The sequence below is a fragment of the Rhea americana genome, unplaced genomic scaffold, assembly GCF_003343005.1.
Source record: "Rhea americana isolate MKP2758 unplaced genomic scaffold, rheAme1 scaffold_10, whole genome shotgun sequence".
Classification (NCBI taxonomy): domain Eukaryota; kingdom Metazoa; phylum Chordata; class Aves; order Rheiformes; family Rheidae; genus Rhea; species Rhea americana.
Window position 1 is genome coordinate 4,106,658 of NW_028185039.1, and position 13,560 is coordinate 4,120,217.

The following is a 13,560-nucleotide window of genomic DNA, read 5'->3' on the forward strand; positions in this document are numbered from 1 at the left end:
CAGCCCGCAGCCCGCCCTCACGGAGCCCAGCCGCGCACGCGCGCTGCGCAGCCCCGACGGCCGCATGCGCGGAGCCTCCCGCCCGGACACACGCGCGGAGCGTGGCCGCAGCGCGCAAGGCCGCGAACCTGACGAACCCCCTCACAGCGCAGCGCAGGCCCCGCGCGCGGAGTCGGCGTCCGGTGTTCCCTACGGGGACAGGTGGTTTCACAGAAACGCTCGCGGCAGCGGCACGCTCGCTGGAGCGGCTCAGCGTTCGCTTTGGGAGGGGCGCAGCGATGGAGCGCCAAGGCACCCGAGCTCCTCGGGATCCAACGAACGCCCGCCGGAGTCAAACCCTCACCTCCAAGGCCCAGTTCAGCACGGCAGCTGGCACTCCCTCCTGCAGGTCGTGCTGGAGGCGGAGCGCTTGCAGAAGACCTGGCACCGAGGCACGGGTACTTTATTCAGCAACAGCGCCCTGCTCAGTGAATAATGAAATTAAACTGCCCCTTGCTACGACTTTTCATCCAACCTTAGGCCAAGAGAGAGCCTTAATTCAGAAATAAAAATGCCATTTTCACTCTTTCATAAAATGTTTATTGAGGATGGTAACACAGGATAAATCATGCAACAGCTCAGTAAAAAAAAAAGGGGGGGGAGGGGGAAATCATTTAAAGGACAAAGAATGGTAACTGGTGCTGCTGATTTTGAGAAGTTTATAAAAAAAATATTAATTATCCAAAAGTGACATCAAAAACCACTTGAAGCTGAACATGGATGTTGCTTATAAAGCATTCATTAAAGTGTAGATAGTATTTAAAATGATCACCTACAGATTACTGTAATCAACAACTTAMAAGTCTCCCATTTCTACAGCTGCTGTGATATAATACAGCTGTACATCCAAGATATTTAACCTTCTTTTCCTGAATGAAAAACACAGTTACAAACATTTGCCACTGAATAATAAAACCATAACTCTTATCCTTCACGACCTGCACTGCCAAGTGCTTTTATTATTGGGATTACCTTCCCAGATACCATGGCAACACAGGAAAGGGCACATTCTTGTGGCCACAAGAGTGATTTCTTTACTCTACTCTTGCCATCATCCTGTCTTAGAAGGAAAACACAGTGTGAGACTGTTCCTTCTGGCACCAACACACATTTTAAATAAGGAACTCCACGTCAGCAGAGGGCACAAAGACTGAGCACCAGCACATCACATAAAACATTGGTGGTTTCAGATTTAAGTTGACATATATTCACCTTTTGGAAAAAATAAATATAGTGGAATGAAAATTGAATCAAAAGGGAAAGAATAGATGACTACCATCCATCAAGGATGCACACATTTGTGCACTGAAAAGAAGAGTCATTTCAAAGAAATTCTTGGAAATTAAAAAAAAAAAAGTTTGCACTTGTTCCTGGTCATTAACAATCTCACAAAAAAATCTCACTTTTGAAACTATTCCAATTGAAACTATACACTGAATTTATTAATACAGTATAAGTTTCTTTATGTAAAAAATCTTTATACATAGTAATAAAAAAGATAAAGGCAAGATGCATCAAACAGAAATCTGCTGGTTGTTTTTCCTCTGTTCTTACAGAGCCGCTGATGACTACCTGCACTATTAAAGAACTGTGTTTCCGACTTTCTGTCTCAAGCATCTTCACCTTTGCTTGTGATAAGGATTGTTCTGTCCAAGCATCCAAAAGGACAGATGCTGGTGATGGGATTTTTGGCACTTACGCTGGCAAACTGAGCTTCTTTCCCTTGAGTACTGTGAGGAAAAATAGGAAAGAAAATCATTAGCAACACAGATGCTATCAAGGAGAAGTATACAACTCSTAAAAATTCAAAGGGACCAACATTTAAAAACATTTTGCAACTTTGTCACAAAAGAGATGCACTACAGTCTCCTTCCAAACTTGCTTCTCTTCAATTTAGGCAAATAAAACTATGACRAAATAACAAACTGTTCTAATCCTGCCCTCTTGTGGCACCCTGGAATCCTAACTTTTGATCCTCACAGGACATACTAGCTTGTGGCTGTGGTTTCCTACAGCTATGACTAAAGTAACAGAGCAACATATCTCTGTGGTTATATGATGGAAGCTGGAATGCAAAGAAGGGCAGAAATACTAACGGACCCAGCAGAAATGACTGCTTCTACACTTAGCATACACAGAAACATCCACAATCCTTAGGACTCCTACAATAAGTAAAATACCGCAGGAAAAATTTCGTTTGTGCTGAATCAGCACAAAACRGAACACTGTCAGGAGAAGCATGAAGATCAGGCTCACTGAAGAACTGCAATGTATATTTAGCCATGCTTGTTTTCACTGCATCAGTTAACTTCATTAAACACTTACAATTCCATCCACACTCAAAACAATCCTCAGAAGGCCCCAAACTAGCAGAAATTTGATAAATCTATCACGGAGATTACAGTGATAACTCTCACAGAGAATTAACAGCTAGTAATATCTATATAGCAGATCTCTATTAACCTGCTAATGGCTACATTCCACAATCTGAAGCTGCAAGGGATTGCAGTACTTACCTTTTGTAACATACAAATAGAAGAAGTCACAGTAAAGAATGGTCTGGACCACACCAGCAACAACAGCTATGAGGTCGAAAAATCCCTCAAAATAGTAGCGCCAAATCCAGTTGACTAAGTACAAGGCACGGTACAGACCCAAGAAGAAAAGATAGTGAGTAGTGATGGTCTCTGCTTCCCCAGTTTTGCTGATCATAAAAAGCTGAGGGAGAATAGCAACTGATTCAAGATAGATGGAGAAGGTCCACAAGATCTGAGGGAAAAAAAAAGTTATTGTAACAGAAGCAAGGAAAATTTTTAACTTGGCTTGACTTTACACTAACAGCTTTATGAATTTTGACAAACTTTCCTTGGTACAGGAAAATCTAAGTGAAAATTTCATAATCAACCCTGTGATGCCACGAGATAAGAATTCCTGGCAGACAAGAGACTCTCAAAATCATCTGCTTAGCAAGCTTGCAGATGTGGATTTACTGATGAGGAAACTTGTTGTACATTCCTTAGTTCAGTTCACAATACCATGAAATACAGTTCAGAGATCCGGTGCTGTGAAGGGCTGCATGGTAGATGAGCCCTCCCTCCCCCCTTTTTTTTTGATTTTCTTCCAGCTTTTTCAAATCAATTGTTTTAAAGCATGAGTTAAGATAGAACAAAATTTAAAGCATTATCTCAAAGCTTTGCAACTAAAATTTCTGTACTCTTTAATAAAACCATCTAATACCAATGAATAGAAAAATGCAGCTCAGTCTACTKAAAATAAAGTTATTCTGTTTTGTAGAAAATCTACCTGTTCGAACTTTCTGTAATTGCATTTCTATATCGTTTTTCTGATAAGAAAACACCTAGCTGCATTACAAATACATAATTCCTTTAAATACTCTAGTCTGTCATGACACAATACAAAAGAGAATTATAATTCCTTTTGTTTTCACCAGGTGGCATCAACTACTCACAAACTGCCTCTGTTCTAACACATTTTTTATTTTTTTTTATAAAGGTAACAAAGAGAAGGATACTATTGAATTAATATAACAATCATGGTGTACTGGGTAAAGATACTCCTGCTTGATAAAATAATCAATGTTGACAATAAGTCTCTTTAGATGCCTTAATTTTTCTGAAGTCTACACTACGAAGATGCATAATAGGAAATAAGATTAGCACAAATCTAYTACACATAGGCTTCTTTAGAAACTTTTATCACTTAGCCTAGCAATATTTATCTTCAYGTTCTAAATATTTTAGACAAAAATAGTACAAGCCTCCCCCTCCCCACATTCCCACAACTAACTCACCTCCAGAGGAGAGAAATCATGATTGACAAGAAATGAAAGTCCACCAACAGGAACCACCAGAAACTCCACTCTGAATGTATCATGGTTTCCATCATAAGTGGCCTTAAATTTCATGTAGATCAGATATACAGTGGCATATGAGCAAGCAATGTAGATAAGCTAAACAGTGAGGAAAAAAAAACACCACAAGGTGCAGGATTAGATCAAATTCACCAAAAGAAGATACACTGTCCTAGGCACTAAGAAAAAGCTTTACCTATTTTGGTAGCTTGCATTTATTGTTTGTTTACATGCTTCTGTGGTCTCACACTACGTAGTGGTATTTAGCTTTTCTTGGCAAAGTGATAATTCAAAATCAATGACTTGGCTCTACTGACTTTGTTGCTTTAAAATAAAACATCGCCTTGCCTCTGGTTGAAGGTAACTGTCAAAACTTTCTTTAGAGACTCTTTCTTGAATAGGCAGAACTGAGAGACTGACTGGAGAAGGAAGATCACTTCTGCTACTGCAGAGCAAGCATCTGCCAAAAACATTCAAGCTAAAGAATGTACCCTTGCATACATACAGTGGTAACAAGGGTCTTCTACATTAAAAAGCTTGGGGATGGTCTGGCTCATGTAGCAATTAGAACCTATCCAACAAGCCCCACTCAGGCTCAACCACTTAACATATCACAAATTAGCTGATTTGATTTAGATTTTTAAAAGGCTTTAAAATCTGAAGAGAGGTCGCCAGCATTCTCCATCAACCAATAAGCCATAAAAGCTAGTAAGTTAACATAGGACTAGAAGCACTAAATTAGAATTCAATTTCAGTCAATGTCTAACCTTAGTATTTTTAATTGCTGTGGTACTGTAGACTTCATAGCTCTTCCCTGTTAAGCAGATAAATAGCTTTATAGAAGAGAAAACCAAATCAGAAATAATAATTTACTTTTAAAGGTGAAYCTGCTACCAAGACAGAGCTAACATTGCCCTGAAGACAACGTGGTACAGTAGATTAGACAAGCAATTTAGCTTCTGTCTCACCTTCATCATAAAGATGAAACATTCCAAATCATTTATTAGAGTAAATGTGGGTTCTTCACTATTGAAAAGAAACAGATAAACAACTCCCCCCACTGTCCGCAGATGTTTTAACCACTGAAAGCATTTGCTCACAGAAACAAAACACTACAGATAATGCACTAGGGAGCTCAGAATCCAAAGACTCTTTACCGCATTAGCATCCAGGATGACTAGAGATAAAGGACCACACGACAAGTTCCCAGATTTAGGCAATCTCTACTACAGCTGTAAACTCACGATAATGGGTGTAGTCATGAAAGACACCAAGAAATGTGAAGGAACCCCCAACTCCTTATTAAAGGTTTCTTTGCAAGAATTATAGCATGCTTTGGAACACTCAAAAAGGTTTCTTTTTAAAGACAGTAATTTTAAAACAAAGGAATAGCAGAATAATGACTGCAGAGTGCACTGGCAGAAATGTAGCCAATACTCAGATACAGATGCTATCAAAAAGCAACTGCAAGATGCAGAGTGCTGCAAACAACAGAAATTAAAAAGTCTACAGAACAATAARGAGCGCATATAGTGTTAGTCTGCCTATTTCTGTTTATATCCTTGGAGCACAGAAGCAACTAGTACTTTAGTACTTTGCACAGTATCTGATGATCACTGCCAGACAGATACAGCTCAAGTTGGCATCTGTAGTTTAATTAACATTTCTCTAAAAGTACTGAAAGAAATCCTGACTTTACAGAAATTAAGAACTTCTCTGCCATTGATTAGAGCATTTTTCTCAGATGAAAAAGTTATGCTCTGGGCAAGCTTATTTGCATCATGGCTTATGTTCTGTACTGTATCTGGGTAATACATGCAATACACCCTAAATATAAGAAATTGTTAAGGACACTTTTAAGCAGTTTTGTCTTATACTACAACAATGGACAGAAACGCCAATAACACCTAACACAACGTATTTAAGAAGGAACCTTTGAAATTGTTACAGAGGCTTCTATTTTTCATATTAATAATGGATGTGAACAGAGGACCACTCTCATTACAGGAAAGACTCAGTTCAGTATGAATATGCATACTGCACGTGTGATTTCCCACATGCATTTCTCTAGGTACAGATGAAGTTTGCCCTCTAGAACAAAACACATCATCATGAGCCCAAGTCATGCAAATAAGTTGCAAAGGAGTACCTGCTCCCTTTGTGCACCCAACACTAGCTTTCAGTATTTACAGAAATCCCACAGCAAAAAAAACTTGTGTTTCAAGAACATTTTATTTAATTTACAACTTTTTATTTAGACTCATGTTACTATTAAAATACAATCATACACATTTAACTTGTTAGAAGCAACAGTCTAAAACCTAAAATATTTTTTACAGTATTATCGTCCTAATTCTTCAATACTTTTTGAATTGCAAACTAGCTAGTTTTTGCTCTTGATAAAGGTGTATTATCCTCTGAACTAAAGATGAAGAACCTCAACAGAAACCAAGAATAAATGAACCAGATTCAAGGTGACAAATACCAAACATCCTATATTCTCYCAGGCTACTGCTTTACAGATTTTTTTTTTAAGTTCTAATGACTCAAATGAATAATGATTTCTTAATAAATTACATTTCTCTACAGGCTTTTTAATAACCAGAATGGCATTTGTTCCAAGTATCACAAGCCCCATACAAACCTTTTAAAAATGCATAGACTGCAGAAAACAGTGTTGAGTCCATTTTCCATGTTCTTTATGCGAAGCCTTTCTAAAACTTCTTCTGCACTAATTACACAGTAGGTAATTTTTAAAGAGGCTTTGATTAATGGAATTATGAACTCTGTATACAACATTACTAGTTTTTCTAACTCTTCAGGATACTCTACCTTCATAGATGTGTTATACAATGAAATGAATGAAGTGAAGAGGTCCAGATAACGGGTAGTGAAGACCAGTGCAAACAGAAGCTGGCTTTTCCCAGAAATACCTAAAACAATACAGGAAATARTTATTTACACAAAGAGCAATGATGCTTTTTAAATACACCTGATACTAAGGATGAGAGCCAATTTCTAAACAAGTTGACTATACAATTAGGACAAAAATCTAGGCTTCCCAGAACTGAGCTATTCAAACAGCAATCTAAGTTCATATTGTTCAGTATTGTGAATATGAGTTACTACTACATCACTGAATTGGAAAARATGCTAGCACTACACAAGATTTAGAAGTTATTCAGTCACAGCACATAGCTTTCAGATGATATTTTTGGAGACTGCACTTGCTGTTCTGCATTATCACTGGGCACTATGCAGCAAGGCTGTTTAGCTTTCCATTCTGAGAGTGCTGTCACATGCCTCAATGCATTCTCTAGCTGCTGAATAGCTAGAAAGGTGCAAGGACAATAGACATTACAAATCCCAGTGATAACGAGAAAGTATGCCTGCATCAATAATAGAGATTTTACAGGAATTAAATGATTTTAATACATAAGGCAGTTAATTCCGAGATTTAATTGCCAATATAGTGTGGGGGGAGCTCTATTAAACAGACAAAAAGCAATGTAGTATAATAATAATTAAAAAAAGTATCCTTCCACATGACTGACAACGTGTTACAAGATGGGGACAAAACCACCTAGTCTGTGTCTCTATCTTATTGTAATTATTCTGTTTTTCAGTTATCTAGGGTAAAACCAATTCAAATCATTTAGCTACATACACAAACATTCAAAAGCAATAAAGAGAGGGAAAGTATAAGTGTTCTATAGGAAAGTGTTATGAGGCAAGCTTGAAAATCCTTGCCCATTTTACACTGAGATACTTCTGAGAAAGGCTTTTATCAAAGTGCCATAAASCAATTAGAAGAAAAGCTAACTATTATGGGTTTTGAACTCCTTTTTCATTTAGGCTTAGGAAACACTGAATTTGCTGCCCCAAATAAATTGGCTTTACATTTATACGTGAAGTACAGGAATGGCTGAAGCTTAAGACGACCTGAACTGTAATGTTTAAAAAGTTTTTTTGTTTACAACTTTCACATGTGAAATATTTACTGGATGAGCTTCATGTACTACCTGCAGAACAAGCCAACTACCAACAAGCAAGTGTAGTACAGAGAACAGTAAATGCCTCAAAACCTACAGATACACAGACTGCAAAGCCATAAAACAAAAATCGTAAGCATTTAAGAAACTTTCTAAAGTTCTTAAAAAWATATATATATTTAGCACTTCCTGAAATAGAACAACATTGCAAAGGTAGCTGAAATAGCACTGTCAGCTGCAGCCCAGGTGCACTCACTGGCTTTACAACTCAAGACAGAGCCCCTGCGCTCAGGCCAGTAAAACATCCCAGCAAGCAACTTTGTCCTGAGGTCAGGACCTGCAAGACACGGAAATCCACCTGGCCACATTACCACACAGCATTAGGATTACAGTGCATTGTTAAATTGAATTAATTAGCATGCTATTTCTTTTTAGCAAATATTTGCAAACAGCAAAAAAACATATATAWAAAATACATTAATAATTAATCACTGCTATACATTTTAATTTGGATGTATTGTCATGGAAATACAAATGTAATCATTTGACAATTCCTCAAAGCAACTGCCAGCCTCCTCTCGATATCAAGACCAAAAATTTTTCATTTTTATTAAGGTTTTCACTAAATTCTGAATCTTTGGAATAGTCAAGTGTTCCTGAAAACACATCTGAAAGTCAAGTCCAAACTAATTTTCAAGTTAACCAGGACAGAGTAGACAGAGTTGAAGGTTTAGACCAAAAACTTATGGAGACGCAAACTGGCAGAAAGATCTGTATCACTAGCAAAATTATGGCGAGGAAACATGTAATTGCTCTCCTGAATGATTTTGACTCCTTTTGACGCTTTAAGGAAGATATCGATATACCTGTCATGGCACTGTCCTTGGCTCTTGGTTAGAAACTTCAATAAAGTGAGACCTCACCAGACCTACTCTCCTCCCCCCTCTCCTTTTACTCCTGCAAACATTGCTTAATTCTTGAACTAAACAAACACATTTTTATTTCTTCTTCCACAGCTCTGGGCTTAAATTTCCAAGAGTCAAACCTGCCATTTTTCTTTCACCTTCACACATGAAAAACTCCTTTTCCAACTTCTGCTCTCTAGATTGGCCAAAAACAGTAGCACAAAACGCTACAATTTGAAAGCTCAGCTGATTTTCATAGACAGGGAGAACAGCAGAGCTGAAAMTGCAATACGTTCTGGTGAGCTTCATTTTGCTATAGTGATTTAGGTAAAGCCTTAGGGCAGCAGCAGAGGCAGTCAGGTAGCCTGGCTACGGAGCCCGTGTGCTATTTATCTAACCATGAACTGCGTATCACAACCATAAAGCCTGCAAACTAAAGTTTTCCTTAATAAGTCTATATATTGCCATAGAAACATCATGGACATTTTAGAAATATTTAATGAAAAACTAGTTTGTTCAGCATGAAGTCCAAGTCAGTCACAGAACCACAGCTTCTCTGGTTCTACTAAAATAAAACTACTAACATTAAAAAGAAAAAACCTTCTAAACTCTTATAAAGAAAAACTCCAAACCTGCATAAAAGCAGCATTTTGAGAAAGTACAGACAAACCGTCTATAGCCTGTGCCAAAGTACTGTCTGAAGTCTTCAACATAACATCTGATCTAGTCTGCAGTAGATACAGAAACATAATTACAAGAGACAGCAACACTTCTTATCAAAAGCATTACACATTGACCACCTAACCTAGTCTTTTAGAGTAGTCGGCACATAATCTGACAGCCTTGCAACTGCAGGTCACCTTTAACACCTGACAAATGACACTGAGGAAAGCAAATTAATTTTCAGACAGCAATTTGCTGTGCAAACAATCTAATTTCACTTGGAATGTATTAGAAAATACAATCAGAACATGACAATGCTTGAAAGCACAGGATTTTTCAAGACATATGAATGTCCTCCTTATAACAGACAAGTCAATAATGGAGTTATCTGCACCATTCTCCACAATTCCCCATAATTATATCTGAGCTGCTATTTGAGTGGCAACCGTTTTCCCCACATTCTTAATTTGGGAACTCAAATAACCAGTCATGCAAAAAATTGTCCCCTTGCCAGCTCTGAATAGAAGCATCATGACTCTATTCACTTTCCTCTTGCGCTCTCTTTTTAACATATTGACTAAATTAGGAAAAAWAATTTGTAGAACAAGTTTGTCAAACATCAAAAACAGACTGCTTCATAATGCAGATTCTCCTATCCTCACCTCTTTTTCCTCAATTACAAAAGTCAGTTCTTAGGAAACAAGATGGGGACTGGTGCATCTTTCCTGGAAAGAGTAGGTTGCGGCAGAGGTATACAGGCTGTCTCCCTCTCATTTCCAGCTGCTTTTACAGGCCTCCTAGCTCCTCTTGGAACAAAGGCCTCAGACACAGATGCAGCTACAAGAGAGGAGTCGACACCATGTGGCTTGCCAGTTCTTCATGGATCACAGAATAGAGCTTAGCAATCATTCAGAGGCTTTTATTTATTTCCTAAGCTTCTACTGCTTCAGAAGTGCACAGTTAAACAAGCTGCTGGTTCACTCATATGTATCCTTAGTCCACAATAACCATGAGGTGTAAGTATATGTTTATACATGTTATGAACTGCTCTAATAACCATGCAGTCTTAAAGAACTACATAAACTCCTCTAATAAGAGGCATTTAGCAGCTGCTGCACATCAACTAGTAACTATTTAGGGTTTATTGTTGAAAAGTCTTGACAGGAGTATTTTGTGTAAATAGATCAAGTTTTTAGTAGTAGAAATGATAACTGACAATAAACCACTACAAGGAACAGGAAAGAGCCCCAAAAATAAAATCCCATGTTCCTTTGAGGTGCTGATCTCATCCTAGCCAAACTTGTTAGGCCTCAGATATTACAAGAAAAATGGATATGGATTTACTCCTGAACAATTGGGCAGAACTAGAAGACACCAAAAAATAATCCCAGGCAAATGCATCCCATCTCTGTTTTTTGCCCAGGAAAATGAATGAAGATGACATTTTCCACTGAAAGAGAACGTGCATATATGTTTGTGTTTTAGCAGAAACTGGCTCATTTGGTAATGGTAAGGGTTGTGAACCCTATGTAATATTTACTTCTCTGTGTTGGAAAAAGCAATACCAGAGATGCTGATTGGCATGATTTTTCTTTCTTATAAATAAGTCCCTAATAACAGAGTCTCAGTCTCACATGGCTTAGGGAAAACAACATCAGATCACTTTTAAGTGGAAAGATGAGACTGAATTAGGTTATTATATTGCACTAAACTATGTAAATAGCCTCATGTACAAAGGTCACTTGGGAATCTCCTAACTAAAACTCTACTATGAATTTTAACCGTGCGAAAGAATTTCTCATTTTCTTTCTTCAGATAGGAAGAAATACTTATTTCTTGGATCATTAACCCTTTTGTTGTTTGCAATCTTGTCAGTATTTCTCAAGTAAAGTGGAAGAGGACAGAACTCCAAGGAGGAGTTCTAGAACAAGCCCCTTCTGACAGATCTACACACAGAACTCCTGATCCACCATAGCTTGAGCCAGGAAAGATTACTGGGAAGGAGCTTCCTGGGCTTCACAACCTCAGAAATGATTGTTCTTAACTATCATTGCATTTGAATTGTGGAGTCATTTGTCTGAAGTCTTTTATAAAGTTAAAAAATGCACATACAGTAAGCATGGTTCTCAACCAAAGCTGATTGTTTACTATTTCTTTTGCACTACGAAGGGATAAGCAAAAGGTGACTTGATAGGAAAATACACAGAATCTGCACCTTCTCTTACCTGTAGTTGAAATCTCATCTCCCCATTATTAGCCTTTTCAGGGTGCAGTTTAAACTAACTCCTCGTCTACATTCTTAATTGAGGACTTTACAGATAACAACTTTGTAAACTTGGTATTTCAGCAGTACTTCATGCCAACACACAGCAAACTATGGTCTGAGAAATTACCACTCTTACTAATGAAGGAGATGCTCATGAAGAATCAAACTCCCTGTCAAACGCCAGTCCACAAAAAAGATGGTATTTCCATGTTTGGCAATCTGTTCCAGATAACACAGAGCACCAAAATGCCCATTTTAAATTACAACTTTTTTTAGTTTTCTAAAATAGTCAACTATATTGGCATTACAAGAATTGCTTGCTTCCGAAGTGATTCCCTCCAACCTCCATACTGTATGCTAGAAGTGAAAAAGCAAATTACATCACTTGAAATTAAAGCAAGCACATACAAAACACAGAATAAAGCAGCAGCACTTCCCACCCGTACTGACAGAGGCCCCGCAGCAGAGGAGCGGGTCGCGGGAGCAGGGCTTTGCCCCACGCCGGGCCTGGAGGGCGGCTGGGACCCAGCTCCCTCCCCGCCACACCTTCCCGCTGCCACGTCAGACCAGGCCAGGGATCTCTACTGAAAGCCTATTCACTCCAGCCTGGAAACAGGCAATTTCTTCCAGCTTTCTTCTGCAGTTGCTGCTGCTACAGATAGGAAAAGACTCCAAAACCCTTAAAAACGGCATGAATCACAATTTAGCTCCTACGGTAGAGAGGAAAGAAAGCAAAAGAACAGAAGAGAGTGCATTTGTTTGCGGTGAACGCATACCAACGCGTGCAGGAAAAAGAAGGGGGTGAGAGAAACTTCAGGATCTGCAAACTGCAAGTCAGCTACTCTACACGTTGCACCAAATTTAGCTTTCACACATCAGGGTCTAAAGCTGCTAAGTAAACACGCAGACAGAATACCGTGTACTGTCAGGGAAAAAAAAAAAAAAAAAAAAAAAAAAGCGAGAAAATAAGCCCGGTTCCCTCTCCGGTGGCAGCTGCCCGCCGCCGGGAGCGGGGAAGGGAGGCTGCCCGCCCTGCGGGAGACGCACTCCTCCCTCCCCGCTCCAAGGCGGCCTCCCCATTCATTCGCGTGCCGCCGGGCAGTTACATAAGGAACGAGCTGCCCGCCCGGGAGACGGCGAAAGTGGCGAATCGTAGGGATTAAAGTACCGATCATCACAAACGCTARGCGCTCCGCGGAAACGCGGCTCCCGCGGGTGCTCCCCCCACACGCACCCGGCGCTGAGGAAGCGGCTCCCCCCGGCCGCCCACCCCCGCCCCGGCTGCAGAGGGGGCCCAAGCCGGCGGGGCTCGGCCGGCCGCGGAGCCCCCTCTGCCCCGCGCTGGCACAGCCACGGTCCCTCTTCCCCCTGCCCGGGCCAGGTCTGCGCGGCAGCTCCCCCCCCCTCCAAACAGCTCCCCTCAGAGAAGAAACGGCCGCTAACGGCGGCCGAGGCGAGCCCGGCGCCCCCGCTTCAGGGAGGGCGGCCGCCGCGGCCGGCCCCCGCCGCGGCCCCCCTCGGCCGCCCCGCCGGTCCCGCCGCCGCCGCGGCCTCTGCCCCGCCCGCCGCACGCACCAGCGCAGGAGCGGCTCTTCCAGATCTTGAGCAGCAGGATGATGATGGCCGCCAGGTGGGACAAGTCCCCGGTGAGGCGGAAGATGTTCATGGCGGCGGCAGAGGCGGCGGCGCAGCCCGGAGCCGGGGAGCGAAGATGGCGAAAGCTCAGCGGGCACCGAGCGACGTGGCCCGGGGACGTGGCCAGACAGCCACCACGCCCGGTGCACCCTGGGAAACGGGAGGGGGCCGGCCCCGCCCCCGGCCGCC

General features: G+C 40.8%; 1 protein-coding gene across 1 annotated transcript; it reads right to left on the minus strand.

Annotated features, from left to right (window-relative positions):
- Window positions 1-556: 556 nt before the first annotated feature.
- On the minus strand, window positions 557-13,530 carry KDELR2 (KDEL endoplasmic reticulum protein retention receptor 2). Its single transcript, XM_085301872.1, has 5 exons — window positions 13,312-13,530; window positions 6,743-6,843; window positions 3,851-4,009; window positions 2,556-2,808; window positions 557-1,769 (listed from the first exon to the last, which is right to left on the minus strand). The coding sequence occupies exons 1-5, from the start codon at window positions 13,400-13,402 to the stop codon at window positions 1,735-1,737; spliced, it is 639 nt and encodes a 212-aa protein (XP_085157998.1). The 5' UTR covers window positions 13,403-13,530; the 3' UTR covers window positions 557-1,734.
- Between the last annotated feature and the right edge of the window lie 30 nt (window positions 13,531-13,560).

Bases quoted from the DNA above. Each gene is read 5' to 3' on its own strand.
- KDELR2 (XM_085301872.1), bottom strand. From the start codon at position 13,402: ATGAACATCTTCCGCCTCACCGGGGACTTGTCCCACCTGGCGGCCATC. The intron at 6,844-13,311 runs GTGCGTGCGGCG...GTATTGTTTTAG, and splicing joins GAAGAGCCGCTCCTGCGCTG to GTATTTCTGGGAAAAGCCAG. The intron at 2,809-3,850 runs GTGAGTTAGTTG...TTTTTCCCTCAG, and splicing joins ATGATTTCTCTCCTCTGGAG to ATCTTGTGGACCTTCTCCAT.